We start from the raw sequence: 22659 nt of genomic DNA on the forward strand, positions 1-22659 counted from the left end.
CGCTGATGATGAATTTGGTAGTGCAGACACTATTCCTGAATGCATTCAGATCGTCGACCAAGCAAATGGCCTCTGCAACAAAGGTCAATTTAATCTTAAAAAATGGTGCAGTAATAATCCAAGAATTCTTGCTTACGTTGCATTATTCATTTGTGCAGCCACGTCATTTATTCACTTGGAACTCGTCACTGCTTACACCGACGAAGCCTTCGTTGCTGCGTACAAAAGATTTGTTGGAATCTACGGATCATGTCAAACAAGTACACTAAACATCAACTACTTCAAATCCAGCATTCAAGTTTGCAATGAATTTGGTTTGCTTTTTTTTTTGTTTTTTTTGGTTTGTTTTATTATTGTTTCACCACTTCATGGTGCAACGGGAGGAGAATCTTGAACCCATGTTCAACTGCGATGATAGTTCGAGTATGGCCAGCACCAATTCAATCCGTCAATTTGATGCTTCTTTCTTCTCCAACTGTCCGCTTTCATGCAATGTCGGTTTATTATTGTTTTGCAATTTTAATTTGTTTTCTAAATCGATTTTTCTAAAAGTAATCAGTTATCCAGCACATAAAAAACTAACATAATTAAATTCATCAATTTTTCCTTTATTAAGTTAATTAATTAGTTCGATTAACTTCTTTTACCGTGCCAATAAATTCAACATTTATTTTCGGCGTACACGTGCAATTAATTATACACACTTAATTATTCCATGAGTATTGTTCATAAACTTAACAACTAAATATACTAAAATTGTGATATTGTGAACTAATTTGTGATACTAAACTTAAAGTGAAATTATATAATAAAAGTGCTAATAACAACGAAGCCTTTAAGTTTAGTTGACTTTGATTATCCTTAACCTTATTTAATTTATAAATTGCTAACTTTTATACAAAATCCATCCAGGGAATGATGAAGTTACACGAATTGCATCTGTTCAAACGGCCCAAGGGCTATACAAACGAAACATTACTTTGTTATGTCCATTACTAATCAATTCTTGAAAATTGTAATACTTTTTATTGTAAAATCTGTTATACATCAAATTGTAAACACATCCATATATCATATTGCTCACACCTTCGCAACGGGGGGAGTATGTTTAGAGTAATGTCTTAATGTAGACAGCGGTCTCCATACACACATATATATATATATATATATATATATATATATATATATATATATATATATATATATATATATATATCTAATCTAATATATAAAATTCTCGTGTCACAATGTTCGTTCCCATACTCCTCCGAAACGGCTTGACCGATTTTCATGAAATTTTTTATGCGTATTCAGTAAGCCTGAGAATCGGCTACTATCTATTTTTCTAACCTCTAAGTGATAAGGGGTGTTCACCCTAAAATTTTTTTTTTTATTTTTTTAATAAAATTTTTTTTTTTTTTTATTTTTTTATTATGTAGCATCAAAAAATACATCCAACTTTAAATTTGCACTTTTTTATCACCAACCCTTGCTTTTTAATAGTCATTTTTATAATTTTATCATTTTCTATCCCGCTCGATAACATCAATTATTATCACTTGGTAAGTTATCCCCTCCATGTGTCTACCGGTGTCACTTCTCACCCTGTAAACAGCACAGGGTAGGGATGTTACCTCTACAGTTTTCGGCTATTACTAGTGTTTATGCTTCAAGCGTAGTAGTTAAACATTTTTACTATCTCAGGGTACCTCATATCAAATATATTCTCGAGTAACTTTATTATTTATATATATATATATATATATATATATATATATATATATATATATATATATATATATATATATATATATATATATATTAGGGTGTGCCAAAAAAATCGGATATTTTTTTTTTCACTTTCTGCTAAAAATATCGTAGAAGATGTTGAAACAAAAGGCCTGTTTAAAGGAGAGTTCTTAATTTTAATTTTAAGAGGTCCTCCATCGATTCTAAAGTTTTTCCCATTTAAATAACGCGGGTAAAATTTTTTTTTTCATTTTTACTGCCGCAACGTCTGATGATTTCTTTTTTTCATAAAATAAACTATTAGACCTCATTTAAGATTAAATTTTGACCAAAAAATTTCATTGGGTCATATTGCTACCATCGAAGCCTGACTTTTTATAAAGCTTTACAGTATCAATTTTCTCCAAATTTCGTGTTTTTCGTAATTTTTAGCTGAACTATCCAAGATAGAACAAAAAGTCAAATAACAATTTTGTAGTTCGTTAGACGCATTACAAAGAACATCTCAATAAATTTTTTGTAGTCAATATTTTCAAAGTTACAGACCAACAAAATCCTATTTTTCTAATTTTTAGCTTTGTTCAAGTGAACCATCGATAAAAATACAAAATAGTTTGGTTCTTATTTTTTAGTACATCAAATTCTTTGATTTTTCATTCTTTCGGCACGATATAGTTAACATTAACTAATAATTATTTCTTTCCAAATTCAGATTACAAATCATAGTTGTCGAATGACATTTACGAGATCATGTTGTTAATCTATTATTCAGTGATAACTCTCGAAATAAATTCTTACAGCTTCATGAATTAATAAATTTTATATTTCAGGAAAAACATGACAGAGACGACGATAAAGAGTTTTTGGAATTGGCCTTGATATTTTTGGGCGGTACTCCGACAAATGGTATAAAATTCAGAGCTCCAGGAGCAAACCACCATGCAAGATGGATGTCGAAATCTCTTTACGCCTTTGAACTCTTCATGTTTAAAAAACAGTTCAAGATAAATGCAACCGAAGTTAATGGATTTAGATATATCTGTTTATTTCTGATAAATTTTTATGTTGTCTCATGGTTCAGTGCACTTCTTGCTATTAAGTCATCCTATCAAGATTTGAACATGGTTAAAAATCTTTATATATTCCGTTCTGTTCATAAGCAAATTTCTGATGCAGCAACTTCGACAATATCAAGACATTTATGGTACTTATCGGAAGAATTGATTGGTTTAGCTTTGTTTGATGATGCAATTTCTTCAAAAATTAAAAGACAGACCGTAAGTACCATGAAAACGCGCAAAAGTGATCAATCGAACTTCAAAAAGTTTACTGTCACAGATATAAGCTTATTATTATCGATGAATATCAGCAATTTCGCGAGCAAGCGGTCGTTATTTTTATTTGAACAGTTTGAACTGGAGCATGATTTTATAAACAAGGATCCAGAGCTCTGGACTTTCGATCAAAATTATCAACAATACAAATTTGTCCTGTCAGACTTAAAAGTTGTTAATGATCTCGCTGAAAGAGGCGTTGCATTGATCCAGGAGTTCAATGATTGTTTGACACGAAGTGAGGAACAGAAGCAATATTTACTGCAAGTGGTCGAAGAGCATCGTCAAAGACTTCCTAACTTTAACAAAAATATACTTGTAACTGCTTACTCTAAAAAATAAAAAGAAAATATTTTCATGCGTTTAAAACTATATAATTATCATTAGATTGATAATTAAAAATTTCAAGACATTTTCCTTTTTCTAAATTCTATCCTTACTACTGAAGCAAGTAAGTGATTCTCAGATTAATTTCTAATAGTTTGTAACTAATTGATACGTTTTTATTCTGTAATTTCGATATTTATTTCCATAATGATTTCATTTGTATCTACAGTCGAGTCGCGTTATAAGCCCTCCTTGTATCTCTCTCTTATTAACGTGAGTCTGGTTAAAAAACAAAGAAAACAAGCCGGACTCATAACGCGATTCGACTGTATTTAACATTTATGCCAGAAAAAATCGTAAAATTAACAATAATATTGTTAACATTTTTCAGCCACTGGTTACATAAAAAATTTACAAAGGTTAATTTTGCCGTTAATTGACTAAGGTTTTTATATTTTAATTATATTTCATATCCTTTATCAATATCTAATATATAAAATTCTCGTGTCACAATGTTCGTTCCCATACTCCTCCGAAACGGCTTGACCGATTCTCATGAAATTTTTTATGCATATTCAGTAAGCCTGAGAATCGGCTACTATCTATTTTTCTAACCTCTAAGTAATAAGGGCTGTTCACCCCAAAAATTTTTTTTTTATTTTTTTGATAAACTTTTTTTTTTTTTATGTTTTTATTATGTGGCATCAAAAAATACATACAACTCTAAATTTGCACTTTTTTATCACCAACCCTTGCTTTTTAATAGTCATTTTCATAATTTTATCATTTTCTATCCCGCTCGATAACATCAATTATTATCACTTGGTAAGTCATCCCCTCCATGTGTCTACCGGTGTCACTTCTCACCCTGTAAACAGCACGGAGTAGGGATCTTACCTCTATAGTTTTCGGCTATTATTAGTGTTTATGTTTCAAGCGTAGTAGTTAAACATTTTTACTATCTCAGTGTAACTCTCATATCAAATATATTCTCGAGTAACTTTATTATTTATTTATTAATAACTAATATTATTGAATATAATTAATTATTAATAACTAATCTATAAAACTTCAAATCTTATAAGATAAAAGATACTGGGACTTTGGTTCGTTTCTGTTTGTTCAATTTCAATAAACATACAAAAATTATTAACAAAAATAACACTATATATTTATTAACAAAAGTACACTAAATATTTCACTAATTTAATAGCGGATTGTTTAAATAAACGTAGATAAGCAAAACACAGCGTGGTTATCAAAGCGAAGCAGGTTAGCACGTGGTTAAGGCAAAAACCGCCGACACTGTAAAAAGCGGTAATTACTGCACGAAAATGTTAATTTATCTGAAACACACTAAATTAATTAAAAGCAATCAGATTAAGCAAAAGAAAGTTATAATAGTAAGCAAAACGGCGATTTTATAGTATGAAAAAAAAGATGGATGCGAAAAAGAACAGTTGAAATGCATTCAATCCGACAACGAACACGAGAAGAGAGCGAGAGAGAGCGCTCCAATTCTCGGCCAGAGGGCCCCTGGTGCTCTGCAGGCGCCTGACCTGCCTCCAAGTGGAGAGGTAGAGAAGCCTCTAGTGGTTTTAGTCGGTAATGGCTGGGAAGTAGAGAGGGAGATTTGAACATTCTCCCCCCTTCTCCGCTGGATGGAGAAGTAGATGAGACGTGGCTGGAGCAACGTCATGAAAATCTTCCTCGTGTCTCGGAATAGGAAGTAGCACCAACTTGTGTATTGGTCGTGTATAGGTAGAAGTAGCCGTCTGGATGGTGACAACTCGGGTAAGATTATCCTTACCAGGGTGAGTGTGGGTGACACGACCCAGCGGCCATTTTGATGGTGGATATCGCTCATCTGTGACCAGGACTAGAGATCCAACATCGATGTCGTTGAATGAAGTATTCCACTTGGAGATGGTTTGATGAGATTTCAGGCAAGAAGCAGACCAGTGGTACCAGAACAGTTGAAGCCGCTGCTGGATGTCCTCAAGTCGTGATAGTCGGTTTGCTGGGGTGTCGACCAGTGTTGGCTCGGGTATAAGCGTAAGGGGTGCTCCTCGAATGAAGTGTCCAGGAGTCAACGCTGTGAGATCGTCAGGATCTTCTGATAGAGCACTGAGAGGTCGAGAATTTAAAACAGCTTCCACCTGAGTTAGAAGCGTGGAGAAGTCCTCGTACGTGAGGATTTTGTCCGAATTGATGCGTGATAGGTGATGCTTGACAGATTTGACGGCAGCTTCCCATTTGCCACCCATGTGAGGAGCTCCTGGAGGATTGAACTTCCATTTTGTACCGTCGTTGGCAATAAGTTGTTGAAGATGTTGCGATTCTTTGGTAGAACCAGCTAGCAACCGTTTCAAGATAACACTAGCACCTTGAAAGTTGGTTCCGCAGTCACTGGTGAGCGTCTTGCAGATTCCTCGTCGGGCTGTGAAGCGTCTGAACGCTTTCAAGAAGCCTTGAGCACTGTAGTCAGTTACCAGCTCCAGGTGAGTAGCAGAAGTTGAAAAGCACACGAATACTGCGATCCAAGCCTTATATGAGCGCGCGCCGCGCCCTTGAAAGAACTTGAGCGACACTGGGCCTGCGTAATCGACTCCAGCATGCTCAAAGACCAGTGAAGGTGTGACACGGGAAGCTGGGAGCTGTCCCATGCGTTGTTGAGCACGGATGCCACGTATCCTGGTGCAGGTGACGCATCGATGAATGAAAGATTTGATAGGAGCACGACCACCAAGGATCCAGCAGTATCTACGTACGTAGTCAAGTGTCAGCTGAGTTCCACCATGCATAGTACGTGTGTGGGCGTTGGCGATAATAAGCCTGGAGATTTCTGAATCTTTCGGCATTATTGGAGGATGTTTGGCGTCTTCATTAAGTTGAGAGTATTGTAAACGTCCACCAACTCGAAGTAAACCAGTCTGGTCGATCCAAGCTGTAAGTCGAGAGAGAGGGTTAGATTTAGCAAGACTCTTACCTTGTAATAGTGCTCGAATCTCACTGGCGAAGTAGATTTGCTGCGTGGATTTGATCCAGAACGTCAAAGCAAATTGAAGATCAGCAGGGTTTAGAGGTGAAGAGCTCAAGCTGGACGCAGGAACTCTCTTGAAACACGCCACTGCTCGCTGAATCGTGGCTGTGACACGTAACAGCTTTGTGAGAGGTCTGTCTTCGTAGAATAGGACATCAAACGGCAGCTTGGTACTTGAAGATGCGTGCACTGTGCTAGGGCGAATCTCGATGTCAGCAAGTTGATCATCTGATGCCGTGAAAGATGGCCAAAGATGACTCTGTTGGGCTAACCAGTCGGGTCCAGACCACCAGAGTTTTTGGTTGATGAGTTGAGCAGGTGTTAGACCTCGAGAAGCACAATCTGCAGGATTTTGTTTTCCTGAGACGAATCTCCAGGTGGCGTTTGGCGAGGTTTGCTGAATCTCTTGAACTCGGTTCTTTACGAACTCTTTCCAGCGCATTGGATCACTGTTAATCCAGGCCAGAGTCACAGCGGAGTCAGTCCACAATGAAACAGGAACATGTTGGAGCTGGAGAGTTGACTGAACGCGAGAGACTAGTTTTGATAACAGCAAAGCAGCTGATAATTCCAACCGTGGAATTGTGAGACGATGAAGAGGTGCAACTCGAGTCTTTGAACAGACCAAAGTTACTGTTGATGAGCCGTTAGAAGTCGTTACTTTGAGGTAAACAGCAGCAGCCATTGCAGCTTGAGAGGCATCTGAAAACCCATGTATCTCGACTTCCGAGCTATCAGTGAGTAGATTGAGCCACCGAGGAATTGCTAGTTGAGATAGCTGAGATAGCTCATCGCGAAACGACGTCCAGCGGTGAATGATTTGCGGCGTGAGAGTATCATCCCATCCGACCTTTTGTTGCCATAAATCTTGCATTAAGATTTTGGCGCGGACGATGACTGGCGAGATCAAGCCCAGAGGATCAAACAGTTGAGCTGTTTCGGATAAGATGGTGCGTTTGGTGATAGCTGCCTTTTGTGAGGACTGACCAGTGAACTTGAGCAGATCTGGCGCACACTGCCAGGCTAGACCCAGAATCTTGGAGGATGACTCGTTAAATTCATGATACTCTGAACCTGGTTGATAAGATAGATTAATTTTGAAGAAATCAGGATGATTGCTCTTCCACTTTGCCAAAGGGAAGCATCCTCGTAGACACATTTCTTCAACTTGTTTTGCGATAGCATTGAGAGAGTCGAGATCATCAGCACCGCCAGTAATGTCGTCGACATAACTTCCCCTTTCGATCGGTTCAGCAGCTAAAGGAAAGTCGTGACCTTCGTCTAGCAGTAGTTGTCTCAGGGTGCGGCCTGATAAGTAAGGAGCTGATGTAGTTCCGTATGTAACTGTGGTAAGTTCGAACTCTTGGCTCTGTGAGTTATTATCAATCCATAAGATGCGTTGGAACTTGCGATCATCAGGATGTATGAGAATTTGGCGAAACATCTTTTCTACGTCAGTTGTAAAGATGAGGCGATGGCGACGGACATACAACAACACGTCGAAGATGTCATTCTGAGTCTTGGGACCGACATGAAGCAGTTCGTTGAGCGAATAGCCTGATGTTGTCTTACTAGAGCCATTGAACACCACACGAATTTTGTCATTGCGCATCACTCCGTGATGAGGGAGGTAATAGACAACGTCTGAAGCAGTTGACGGTTGAACTTTCTCCATGTGACCCAGGGACTCGTACTCGGTGAGAAACTCTGTGTACAGTCGATGAAGATTTGGTTGTTGGGCGATGCGATTGAGAATGCGAGATAGCGAACGTTGTGCAATGCCTTTCGAGTATCCAAGCGGAGGAGCATTGGGTTTGAAGGGCAATCGCACGATGTAGCGACCTGAGCTGTCGCGAGAGTGAGTGGCGATGAAGTGTGCTTCACACTCGGCTTCTTCAGCACTAAGAGATTCTTGGTGAGACGCTGGAACTTCTTCCTGCTCCCAGAATTTCGAGACGAGTTCGTGAAGCTGCAGGTTTGAGATTAGGTGACCTTGATGTGCAGGCGAGGTGCTAGAAGATGGACCAGCAGGTCCTAGAACTGCCCATCCAAAGACAGTCTGAATGGCGATAGGCTGACCTGGTTTTCCGGTGATTACTCCAGGCTTAATGATTAAGCCATAAAAGTCAGCTCCAATGAGGACGTCAATTCGACCTGGTGATAGATGATCTGGATCTGCTAGTTCCAAATCAGAGATATGATTCCAGGATTGACTGGCGATGACGACTGGAGGCAGTTCGACGGTAAGAGACTGCAGTACGTGCGCATGAAGCTCAATCTGGTCTTCAGAATGATTAGATCGTAAAGTGATGTCAACAGCACCCTTCGTTGATCCTGAAGGCACACTTCCTACTCCAATAATCGGGATACTCGTTTTGGAAGGCTTCATATCAAGCTGGCGAGCGAGCTGCAGAGAAATCAGCGATAGTTCTGACCCTGGATCGATCAACAGACGTACTGTGCGAGGATGATGTGTTGGCGATACGATGAGGGCTTGTGCTGTGGCCAACAACACCAGAGGTCTTGATGCTGAGGCTGTGTTGCACGAAGAACGAGCTTGTTGCGAAGAGAGTAGCGATGCTGCGATAGGCAATGACGAGGTCGTTGCGGCGATAGGCGATGGCGATGGCGATAATGCGATAGGCGATGGCGATAATGCGATAGGCGATGGCGATGATGCGATAGGCGATGGCGATGTCGTGCTAGCAGATGATGCATCAGGTAGTCAGAATGACGTATTCTATCCTACCTGTTGAGAGGCAGTAGATTGAGAATTCATCATTGTGTTAGATGAAGTTGATGCTGAGCTGAGAAGCGTAGAATCATGTAGCATGGAATGATGCGCTGCTTGGCAAAACCGACAGCGTTTTTGGCTACGACAATTCTCGAACGAATGAGGTCCAAGACAGTTGGGGCACAACGACTTGGAGATAGCCAGCTGATGACGCTCTTTGGGCGATAATCTTTGGAACGCTGGGCACGATACGATGAAATGTGCTTCACCACAGCACGAACAAGGACGTTGTGGTCTTGGAGATGCTCCAGCGATCTGTCCAGGAGGTGGTTGAGTTGTTGTAGGAGGTCCAGTGGCCATAGTGACGTTTTGCGATGTCGAACTGGTCATATGGACATGTGCAGATGATGTCTTAGATCCGTGGGTGAGTTTGCTACCACTCGCGGACTTTTTGTTGACCTTAGGGTCACGTGGTTTGACTGGAAGACGTCCTTCCATTGCTTCAAGGGCTCGTGCACGAGCTAGCAGGAAGCTCTTGATACGATCGTACGGTGGGAAATCTGTAGCCGCTCCCAGCGTGATTTCCCAGTCTTCTCGAGTCTGAGGATCCAGCTTCTGAGTAATATAATGTACAATAATGTGATCCCAGTGATCAACTGGCGATCCGAGAGCCCTCAGGGCATTTAGTACCTCAGAAGTGGTGTTGATAACGTTGTTAACCTCTTTGGCGGCTCGCGACGCCATTTTGGGTATGGTAAACAGTTTGTTGAGTTGAGCCGTGATCAATACTCGCTTGTTCTCATACCTCGTGGTCAGAGTTTGCCAGGCTGTGGCGAATGCAGTGTCTGTTATCTCCACATTAGCGACGAGAGAGTATGCAGTGCCTTGGAGGCTCTGGAGAAGATAGTGCATCTTGTCAACCTCGTTAACACCGTCTTTGTTAACGACGGATGAGAACTTATTTTTGAATGATTGCCATTCAAGAAGCTCTCCATTGAATTTTGGAGGTTGAATAGTTGGCAACTGTGGACGAAAGGCGGTAGCCTCATTTGCAGTGCGATTGTGAGGCGAGAGAGGAACCACACGAGGTTCAATTTCGGCGATGCGGCGCTTGAGAGAAGATTTAACCATTACGTAGCGATTAACGGCCTTGGTGAATCGACCTTCTTTAAAAGTAATTGTGGGTGATATCAATATCCTTGCAACTGGTCAATTTGTCATTGGCGTCGGCAATCTTGTTCCACGTAGACTCAAGCACCTCGAGCTTGACTTCGCAGTCAATTGGCTGGATCAGATTGTGCTCGCCGTTTCCGACTTCATTGACCATGGAGTTGAGGGCACCCATGTGAGTTTCGAACACCAGTAGGTACTTGGCAGACATCGTAATAATCTGAAAGATATCGAAAGAGAATGAATTCGAGAAAAAGAAGTAAGTTAGCGATAAAGAGAGATATAAAAGGAGCGAACTGACAATTTAGATGAATCCTCTTGTGTACTCGATGCGATGAAGATGTAGTGCGATGACCTTGAGTTGAGACCTGATTCCAATAATCACTTTTTTACGACGCGCACACGAATGACACAGGTAGATCTTCGCACTAAGGGTCCCAATCTAACTTTCCACCAACGCAGTACACTTTTAGGTACTCAGCAATGCGTCGGAGTTGCCAAACGCGCACTAGATTACCGGAACTACACAAAATTCACTCAAAGTATTTTTGTATTTTTTATTAAGCGATAAATTTGAACGAAACTATCCAAAATCCGGCTCGAGGGACCATTTTCTATAAAACTTCAAATCTTATAAGATAAAAGATACTGGGACTTTGGTTCGTTTCTGTTTGTTCAATTTCAATAAACATACAAAAATTATTAACAAAAATAACACTATATATTTATTAACAAAAGTACACTAAATATTTCACTAATTTAATAGCGGATTGTTTAAATAAACGTAGATAAGCAAAACACAGCGTGGTTATCAAAGCGAAGCAGGTTAGCACGTGGTTAAGGCAAAAACCGCCGACACTGTAAAAAGCGGTAATTACTGCACGAAAATGTTAATTTATCTGAAACACACTAAATTAATTAAAAGCAATCAGATTAAGCAAAAGAAAGTTATAATAGTAAGCAAAACGGCGATTTTATAGTATGAAAAAAAGATGGATGCGAAAAAGAACAGTTGAAATGCATTCAATCCGACAACGAAAACGAGAAGAGAGCGAGAGAGAGCGCTCCAATTCTCGGCCAGAGGACCCCCGGTGCTCTGCAGGCGCCTGACCTGCCTCCAAGTGGAGAGGTAGAGAAGCCTCTAGTGGTTTTAGTCGGTAATGGCTGGGAAGTAGAGAGGGAGATTTGAACAACTAATAAAATTATCAATTTTGAGTATAAATCGCACGATCAGTTAATTAAGTGACTTACATAACCTCTAAAATACTCAATACGTGTCACGAGTTCCCGCAAACAACGGCTATTAAGTTATAAGTATAAATTATTTTTTACGTTTATTATAAAATCAAAAATTATTCTTTCTTATTTATAACGAAAATATTGTTGGGAATGGTGAAAAACGAATTCGGTGAAAGTTAGATTTTTATTACAATTGGGAAATTTTTTTTTGTGTTTACTTATAAGAGCTCTAACTTCGACAGAATTTTTTTTTCCACTATTTCTAACAATATGTATTTTCGATATAATTAAGAAACATAAAATTTTTCGCTTTCGTGAAACTATCTAATTTTTACATGTATATTTAATGTAATCAAAGATAAAATAAATGATTAATATAATAATTGAATATAATAATTAAATAATTCAATCAGTTCTATTCATGTGTGTTTTGTATTGTACAGTGAACAATGCCAACAAAACGCAAAGGGGCCAATTTGAGCCGTGATACAAATAAATCTAGAAGCATTCGAAATAGAAGAGCCCAAAGAACCGAAGAACAAGTTCAGGAAGAAAATACTGGAGCGCGTGTGAGAATGGCGCAATTGCGTCAAGAACAATCAGACGATACACGAGCTGAACGCAATGAAGTCATGAGATCAGAACAACGACAATCACACCGTTTTACTGTCAATAGACGCAGAGCGAATGACCAACAACGCCCACAGGCACATCGAGCATTTGTAGCTACATCATTTCTGCGTCTAGCATTCCAGTATGAGCCCGATATTGAATATTATGCTCATTCAAAAGTAGTAATTGTTGCTATGGACAAAGAATGCCCGTATTGTCATGCTTTGAAATTCAAAAATGAACCAGCCGGGATGTGTTGCGCGTCAGGGAAGGTACAACTACCTGTAATTGAAACACCACCAGAACCATTGAACGGTTTGCTTATCAGTACAGATCCAGATTCTAACGTGTTCCTGACGTTCATTCGAACATTCAACTCATGCTTTCAAATGACATCGTTCGGAGCAACAGAAATAGTTCAAAATACTAATGCAAATGGTCAACAATACAATACTACATTTAAAATCAGAGGCCAAGTTTATCATAAAATAGGCTCATTGCTGCCAATGCCAAACGAACCACATAAATTTTTACAAATCTACTTTATGGGCGGTGAGGACTCCGGAAGCGCACTAGCCAATCGGGTGGATGCACGTTGTGGCTACAACACCCTTGATTTATTCTTTGCTAGACGCATCGTCAGCGAGCTGGATGCTCTATTGAATGAGCATAATGAATTGTTGAAAATATTCAAATCCCACATGCACAAATTAGTAAGCGATAATCACGCTATTGTTATCAATCCTGATAAAACACCAGCTGGAGAACACATTCGTAGATTCAATGCACCTGTTGCTGACGACGTTGCTGGAATCAAGGTTGGCGATCGTACAGGTGCACGAGAAATTGTGATTCGTAGGAGAAATAATAATCTTCAGTTCATTGCTGATACACACCGTTCATATGACGCTCTCCAATATCCGCTAATCTTCTGGAAGGGACAAGACGAGTATAGCATAAATATTAAACAACGAGATCCCGTATCAGGTACTTCATTTATTATGAATTTGATTATTACACTTTTAACAAAACAATTAAATTATTAAACGCAATTAACTTAAATTAATATTTATGAATATATTATTACAGGAGCCGAAACAAACGAGAACTCTAGCTCGAAGGATTATTATGCGTATAGATTGATGATAAGACGCGGGCTGGATAACGTCATTCTACGATTTCGAGAGCTTTGTCAACAATTCATGGTCGACATGTACGTGAAGATAGAAGGCGAACGACTACGATACTTACGATATAATCAACTCAAGCTACGTGTGAAAGAGTACACTCACTTGCGAGACGCTATTGTCAACAACGCCGACGCTGCCGAAATTGGTAACTCTGTCATTCTACCATCATCGTACGTAGGCAGTTCACGTCATATGCAAGATTATATACAGGATGCTCTGACTTTCGTGTGCGAATATGGGCGACCTTGTTTATTTATCACGTTCACATGTAATCCAAAATGGCCAGAGATTACATCTTTGCTGTTGCCTGGCCAAAATGCAATACATCGTCATGACATTACAGCACGTGTGTTTAGACAAAAGCTGAAGTCATTAATAAATTTTATTACTAAACCACATGTATTCGGTCCCACACGTTGCTGGCTGTATTCGATTGAGTGGCAAAAGCGAGCATTACCTCATGCCCATATTTTGGTATGGTTAATCGACAAAATCCGTCCTGAAGATATAGATAATATAATTTCTGCAGAAATTCCCGATCCGTCTTCTGATCAATTGCTGTTTGATATTGTTACAGCAAACATGGTTCATGGCTCATGCGGCACTTTTAATCGTTCATCACCTTGCATGTCAGATGAAAAATGTACAAAAAATTTCCCTAAAGATTTCACTAACGATACAATCACAAATGTCGACGGATATTCAATATATTGTCGAAGGAATCCAGATAATGGCGGACAATCATTTATTAAAAACATCAGCAACACAGACATTGATATTGACAATTCTTGGGTCGTGCCATATTCGCCCCTGCTGAGCAAAACATACAATGCTCATATTAATGTTGAGTTCTGCAGTTCTGTGAAGAGCATTAAATACATTTGCAAGTATGTCCATAAAGGCAGTGACATGGCGGTGTTAAGAGTGGAAAATACCAATGTGAATGCTCCTCCAGTAAATAAAAACGATGAAATTACGCTCTGCCAAATAGGTCGGTACATCAGCTCCAATGCAGCTGTTTGGCGTATCTTTGGTTTTACAATTCATGAACGGGATCCAGCAGTTGTTCAGTTAGCAGTTCATCTTGAAAATGGTCAACGTGTATATTTCACGAACGAGACAGCGATTGATCGTGCTATAAATCCACCAAAAACTACACTCACTGAATTTTTTGAATTGTGTAATCGTGCGGATGATTTTGGTGCCTTTGCACGTACTTTATTCACAAATACCACGCTATTTCACATGGGCTCAAACAAAACAATGGATACCCCGCAAGCAAGGCTCACCAGTTGATGCATGCCCCAATTTGTTCAAATCAAACGCCTTGGGGCGAGTATTTACAGTGAATCCAAGACAGACTGAGTGCTTTTATCTTCGACTATTGTTGGTTCATGTTACTGGCCCATTGTCATTTCAAGATATACGTAAAGTGAATGGGCAACAGTATACAACGTATAAAGATGCATGCTTTGCACTCGGCTTGCTAGAAGATGACAATCAGTAGGAATGTATGCTTGCTGAAGCAGCATTGAACTGTACAGCAATACAAATTCGTCTACTATTCGCTATAGTGTTGACTACATGTTTTCCAGCCCGAGCAGAGATATTGTGGGATAATCACAAAGATTCAATGACTGATGATATATTGCATCAACATCGTACACGGTGTAACGATCTAGCGATGATATTCAGCGACGATATTTACAATGAAGCATTGATTGCTATTGAGGATCTTTGCATTATCATTGCTAACTTACCACTCAGTCATTTTGGTAAGAATTCGCCAAATCGAGGTGCAACTGATTTAATGAACACTGAAATGAATCGTGAAATGCAGTACACCACTGTAGAAACGGCGGCGATTGTTACTCGCAATGTCCCACTAATGAATGAGGAACAAAGAACCATTTACGACCGCATTATGCTCGCAGTTTCAGCAGGACAAGGTGGGTTCTTCTTTTTAGATGCACCAGGTGGAATTGGCAAGACATTCCTTATTTCGCTAATTCTCGCAAAAATACGATCCAACAATGGCATCGCATTGGCCGTTGCATCATCGGGCATTGCGGCAACTTTATTGGATGAAGGCAGACCAGCTCATTCAGTATTTAAGCTACCACTAAATATTCAAAATAACCCTGACGCAGTGTGCAACATGAAAAAACAATCGTCCATAGCCACAGTGCTGAAACAGTGTAAAATTATCATCTGGGATGAATGTACTATGGCACACAAACATTCGCTTGAGGCGTTGAACAGGACATTGAAAGATATTAAAAACAACGACAAACTATTTGGTGGCACTCTGTTAGTCCTTTCAGGTGACTTCAGACAAACATTTCCCGTCATTCCACGTTCAACATACGCTGATGAAATCAACGCCTGCTTAAAATCATCGACGTGGCGTAGTATTGAAATAGTCCAGCTGAAAGTAAATATGCGCGTTCAAGTGCTTCAAGATCCATCCGCTGAAACATTCTCAAAACAACTCTTAGATATCGGCGATGGAAAAGTCACTATAGCTGAAACTGGATACATAAAATTAGCGAATGATTTCTGCACAATCATTGATTTGCAAGATGCTCTCATTGAACAAATATTTCCCGATGTACACACGAATAACATAAATCTCGAGTGGCTTTCAGAAAGAGCAATGTTAGCTGCGAAAAATGTGGACGTTGACATTTTAAATCTGAAGATACAACAGTTATTGCCAGGGGACTTGGTATCATATAAATCTATTGATACAGTTTGCGATGACACTGAAGCTGTAAATTTTCCAACAGAGTTTTTGAGCTCACTAGATTTGCCAGGCATACCACCACATAACTTACAATTGAAGGTTGGATCTCCAATTATTTTACTTCGTAATTTGAACCCGCCACGGCTATGCAACGGTACGCGATTTGTCATTAAAAAATTAATGAAAAACGTTATCGAAGGCACCATTTTAAATGGCAAGTTTCGAGGTGAAAATATATTGATACCACGAATACCTATTATACCACAGATGTGCCAATTCAATTTAAGCGTATTCAATTTCCGATTAGATTGGCATTTGCAATGACTATTAATAAATCCCAATGCTAAACAAAGTCTGTTTATGGCTTAGATTTGAGTACACCATGTTTTTCACACGGACAATTATACGTTGCATGCTCTCGAGAGGGTAAACCATCAAGTTTGTTTGTATTAGCTAAAGACGGACTAACAAAAAATATTGTTCACGCTGCAGCATTAAGAGGTTAATATTATGTAATTAATTAATTATATAAATAATTATTACTTTTAATAAATTAAAACAATTAATGTTTGGTGTTTTGTTATTTTTAAACAACATTTTCTCATCGTTCACAGCGCTCCAGGCCTTTTTCACTCATATTCCATATCCTTATACACTTCCAATAAGTTAGTAATTTTTTTTCTACACTAGAAATTCTCTAGAAATTATTCACATGGCAAAACAACGTTTGCCGGGTCAGCTGATATATATATACAGAGTGTCTCAGAAGTAACGGACGCCATAGTAGCATCTGATGAAAAAAATAATTCTGAGACGAAAAGTCCTTAGCCATTTTTTAATTAACCTCATAGATAATTAATTATTAATTAAAAATAACGTCTCTTTATTTATTAGAGAAAGAGCGCCAGTGTCCAGTAAAGTACGTGCCAAACAAAGACACAACTAACTGTATGACTAACTAGCTTCTATAGCTAACGTAGTCACACATATTTACTTACACATTCACACGTGCAATCGTCTTCGTTTTGAAAAAACTGGACTGGACACTAGTGCTCTCTCTCTGACACATAAAAAGACGTTATTTGAATTAATAATTAATTATCTATGCGTCTGATTGAAAAATAGCTAAGGACTTTTCGTCTCAGAATTATTTTGTTTATCAGATGCTACAATGGCATCCGTTACTTCTGGGACACTCTGTATATATATATATATATATATATATATGCAGCATATATATATATATATATATATATATATATATATATATATATCTAATATATAAAATTCTCGTGTCACAATGTACGTTCCCATACTCCTCCGAAACAGCTTGACCGATTCTCATAAAACTTTTTATGCATATTCAGTAAGCCTGAGAATCGGCTACTATCTATTTTTCTAACCTCTAAGTGATAAGGGGTATTCACCCCAAAAATTTTTTGTTTATTTTTTTGATAAAATTTTTTTTTTTTAATTTTTTTATTATGTGGCATCAAAAAATACATACAACTCTAAATTTGCACTTTTTTATCGCCAACCCTTGCTTTTTAATAGTCATTTTCATAATTTTATCATTTTCTATCGCGCTCGATAACATCAATTATTATCACTTGGTAAGTTATCCCCTCCAGTTGTCTACCGGTGTCACTTCTCACCCTGTAAACAGCACGGAGTAGAGATGTTACCTCTACAGTTTTTGGCTATTATTAGTGCTTATGCTTCAAGCGTAGTAGTTAAACATTTTTACTATCTCAGTGTAACTCTCATATCAAATATATTCTCGAGTAACTTTATTATTTATTTATTGTATTTATTTATATATATATTGTGACGTTATTTTATCGACCGGGGTCTATTAAAAATGAACGTCACTAGCGCCAACGGATTTTTTGTGATTTTAAGCCGATATTCCAAGGCCATAATTTTATAGAAAATAATTGTGAGGATTAAAAGTTAGTCTTTAGCGAACCTTCAGTGAGTTCTTAGCGAGTCTTTAGTGGGTAGAGTCCGAGTGTAGATGCCGAGTAACGAGGAGCTACAATTTTAGTGTGAATTTAGAGAGTTACAGTTACAGTCGAGCTTTTGAGATTTTTGAAATTAGAGTCAGTTTTACAGTCAAGTTTTTGAAAAATATAGAGGTTGAGTTATTTATGGGTTTTATTGAGTTATTTTGGGTTTGTGGGTTTTGAATTTTTAGTTTTGAGTTTCGAATTGTAAGTTTTGAGTTATTGAGTTTTGAGGTTGCAGAGTATGTGGGTAAATCAGCGTTACCGAGGAGCGGGACTATAAGTCACCCGGTTTCGTTTGATGTAAGACGTTGGTCCAACCCTTTGAGACTTCCGGGTGGAATGCCTAGGTCTGGTTGAGCCGCCAGTGCTCCAATGTAGAGGAACATGACGAAAGCATATGGGATCAGTTTGAGTTACGTTTACGTTTACGTTTTTCGTTAAGTTTTTGTTACGTTTTTGATATTTTAATTTTGAGTTTAAGTTACGTTTTGAGTTACGTTTTTGGTTTCGATCCCAGCAGTAGTCAGTTCTCGGAGAGCATCCACTAAAGGAATATCCGTACTCCGAGCCTCAATTGTTTGATTTAGAGATTAAAATGTTTATGGGGATTAATTGAATATAGAAATTTTAGTTGGGAGTGAGTCACGTTTAAGAATACTTGAGTTTTAGATTTTGTTAAAGATAGTTGGATTTTAGATTTTGTTAAGGAGAGTTGAGTCTTAGACCTCGTAGAGGACAGTCGAGTTGGAGAGTCGCCTCTGATTACTTCAAGTGATCGAATGTGCGTATTATTGGAGCTACAGGTTAAGAGTAGTCTCTTGCATTTTAGTTTACGTTACAGAAATGAATATAGTTATGAGGTTTATTTAAGTTAGTATAAAAAGTTACTCAGCATCAGCATTGTTTCTATCAGGTATGATTTTAGTTTATTTATTGTAATTTGAGCGTTAATAATTTAGTTTTTGGTCTGGAGATATCGGATAGTCTCGTTTATAGTAAACTTTTGTATTATAAAGAATTTAGAGTTTTGTTGATAGATTTAATTGAGATTGTTATTCGAGTCATTAAGATCTATTTATTTATTTGTTTTATTTTATAAGAATAAGGTACTGTAACTTGGCTATAGCGTTGATATTGTTAGCTATATCGTTCTAGTAATTTTATATGGATTCGAGATTAAGTTTGTTAATTAAGTTTACGGTTTATTGAATAAATACCGATTTTGTTTTAATGATAAATTTTTAGTGTTGCGTATAAAATTATTACAATTATGGATCCTCTCTACCCGAACCACCCCCTCTCTCCACAAACCAGCACAATGAGCGACCCCGAGGTATTCCGTTGTCTTTCTGATTTTTGGTCTTTATTTTGTTAAGTTTTCTGTATTTTCGATTTAGTTTACGTTTTAGCTAGTTTGATAATTTCTAGCGAATGAAAATTATCTAATTACGTTTGAGTTTAAGTTTGAGTTCTGATATTGTTTGAGTATGCGTTTAAGTTTAGCTAGTTTGAGAATTCCTAGTGAATAAAAATTCTTTACGTTCCGTGTTCACTAGTTTGGTAATTCTAGTGATTAAAAATTAACTGGCGCCCTATTTTATCGAGACTAGAGACCAAGAATCGGAAAGATAACGAAGTATAATCCAGATTTTATTTTTAGAATTAAGTTTAGTTAAGTTCCCGTATACCCCCCTTGAAAATTTGGTTATAATATATATATATATATATATATTAGGGTGCTTTTTTTTTTTGCGACTATTTTTTTTTTCGCTTCCATCCCGAAATTTTGTTGGAAATACACCCAAAAAAATTCCCTGAAAGTTTGAGCCCTTAATATTAATATTAAGTACTCCTACACAGCGTGTGAAGATTTCCCATTTGAAATATACGAGAACTTTCATTTTTTTTTTTTAAATTTCTATAGCTCAGTGGCATTTCATAGCATCGCTTTGACCATGAACGGGTTTTTTTCAGAATTAAATGCTCTACAAAAGTGTCCATTGTCGCGAAGTCGTAACACATACTGGCGGGGTAGTACGGACCGCCAAACCGAATTTTTTATAGAATTCTTGTTTTTTCACTCATTATCTCATAAACAACAAGACATACAGAAAAAATGTAAATGATAATTTTGTAGGAAATTCAATTCTCTACAAAAGGTCCTCAGCACCAAATCACTAAGATCGATATTTTCTGAGATATTAATCATTGAAGTTTACCTAGCATTGAATTTCCACAAAATGTTGAATCAAATCTTAAAAAATATTGATTTTTTTCTTTTTAGGAGGTACAGGGAGTTCATCCTCAAAATCAGAATATGTTCGTTTCAACCCACTGGAATTTGATGATAGACTACAAAAACTTGCTGGCATCGAATGTTGCGATAATTTCACGACTAAAAACAATTTTTTCAGAATTAAATAAATAAACCCAATCGATTCAAATATTTTTCAAATTTTATATTCAGCTTCTGTTATCCAGAAGCAAAGATATTCTTTGAATTGAGTTTCCGTCAATTTTCCCCAATAAAAATAAGACAAAATGATATATATGTGTTTTAAATTTATTGGTTACAGAGACTTTAATTTTTAATAACGTGGGAATTTTCGACTGCAAAAAAATCGAAAACAAATTTTTTTATTCAAGTCAAAATTTTTGTCAAAAATTGAATAAATTTTTGATTTATCTCACTTATTCAGATTTACTTGATAGAAATTTTACCAAAAATGATAGACTAATAATTAGAAAAAAAGTTATGAATCTAGAAACAAATTTTAAAATATTGAAAAATTATATAGAATTCAATTTTCAGAAAATGAGGTTAAGAAAATTAGAATTTTAATGCGAATTAAATTTTACAAGTAAGTAGAAAAAATATGAGTCTAAATTATAAGAAATTGTTTTCGATTATTAAAAAATGATTGATTGTTGAGCTTGATAATTTATAGTTGTATGTGAGAAGAAACTAACCAATTTCGTCTGTATTATTCTCATTATCTTCATTTGTTATCTCCTGTTCAGTGTCAGATTTATTCTGAAAAGTTTCCACCGGCAAGAAATTAGTAACGGGCGAGTGAAGATTGGTTTTCCCCTTTTGACACTCATTCAGAAATTGTTGCTGCTCTTTTGGCAAATTCTAACCATTGTGGAATTCGAAATATCGAACAATTTATCTAGTTTTTGGTTAAACTTTTCAACATTCTGTTTTGTGCTTTCGATTTTTTCCCTCTTGTGATGTGTCTTCACTTTTATATATTCGGCATAAAATTTTTCCAACTTCGTAAGACTGTGCTGAGGACGTATAGTTGGAATCTTGAAACTAGCCCGAATAGTATTAGTATCGTTAATAACACTAGTAGCACTATTTCGAATAGTTAATTTTAAAGACTGATGTTTATACATAAAAAAATTTAGTAAGTCACGATACGAAGGCAGCTTATTATTATTTATTTGGCTTCTTTCAAATCCAATTAAATAATTCCAAGTTTTATTACCAATTTTTTCACTCATTTTAATGATGGTTAAAGTCGACCTAACCTCAAATTTAACAAAGTATACATACAACGGCGTCACACTGATCAATGCCCACTAAGCTTTGTTCTTACTCTCGCGGGATTAGTACTAGATATTAATCATTGAAGTTTACGTAGCATTGAATTTCCACAAAATGTTGAATCACATCTTAAAAAATAATGATTTTTTTATTCGTATCATAATTATAATTAGTAATTACTTATTGATTAAGTTACAAATTTAACGTAAAAAATTTTTAATTGTATTTTTCTGAAGTTTTTTATTTTTAAATAAATTTCTCATTTAAATCACCCCATAATATTTGAATTTATCATTTAATAATTCAATTTCAATGAAATTCTAGATAAAAATATATTGTGTATGATCATTACGAATAATATAGGATGTTTCTTTGTTGCTGTGTATTGTGATACTGATTAATTGCGGTTTATTTTTCTTGCTCTGGTAGTACTACTGAGCTTTCACTTGACCTTGAATGCGTTCAACAAATTTCCCTTTAATTGCAGCGCTTTCTTTGTTTTCGCGTACTAATCCCGCGAGTAAGAACAAAAGCTTAGTGGGCATTGATCAGTGTGACGCCGTTGTATGTATACTTTGTTAAATTTGAGGTTAGGTCGACTTTAACCATCATTAAAATGAGTGAAAAAATTGGTAATAAAACTTGGAATTATTTAATTGGATTTGAAAGAAGCCAAATAAATAATAATAAGCTGCCTTCGTATCGTGACTTACTAAATTTTTTATGTATAAACATCAGTCTTTAAAATTAACTATTCGAAATAGTGCTACTAGTGTTATTAACGATACTAATACTATTCGGGCTAGTTTCAAGATTCCAACTATACGTCCTCAGCACAGTCTTACGAAGTTGGAAAAATTTTATGCCGAATATATAAAAGTGAAGACACATCACAAGAGGGAAAAAATCGAAAGCACAAAAACAGAATGTTGAAAAGTTTAACCAAAAACTAG

General features: G+C 37.0%; 2 protein-coding genes across 2 annotated transcripts; one reads left to right on the top strand and one right to left on the bottom strand.

The window, feature by feature from the left end:
• Positions 1-5008: 5008 nt before the first annotated feature.
• Positions 5009-10318, bottom strand: LOC123274157. Its single transcript, XM_044741647.1, has 2 exons — positions 9345-10318; positions 5009-9155 (listed from the first exon to the last, which is right to left on the bottom strand). Exons 1-2 carry the CDS (start codon positions 10316-10318, stop codon positions 5009-5011), a joined length of 5121 nt encoding a protein of 1706 aa, XP_044597582.1.
• Positions 10319-12753: 2435 nt separating this feature from the next.
• Positions 12754-18510, top strand: LOC123274158. Its single transcript, XM_044741648.1, has 5 exons — positions 12754-13042; positions 13298-14611; positions 14994-15596; positions 15714-16056; positions 18342-18510. The coding sequence occupies exons 1-5, from the start codon at positions 12754-12756 to the stop codon at positions 18508-18510; spliced, it is 2718 nt and encodes a 905-aa protein (XP_044597583.1).
• The last annotated feature ends 4149 nt before the right edge of the window (positions 18511-22659 follow it).

This window comes from Cotesia glomerata, unplaced genomic scaffold (genome assembly GCF_020080835.1).
Source record: "Cotesia glomerata isolate CgM1 unplaced genomic scaffold, MPM_Cglom_v2.3 scaffold_24, whole genome shotgun sequence".
NCBI classification, from domain to species: domain Eukaryota; kingdom Metazoa; phylum Arthropoda; class Insecta; order Hymenoptera; family Braconidae; genus Cotesia; species Cotesia glomerata.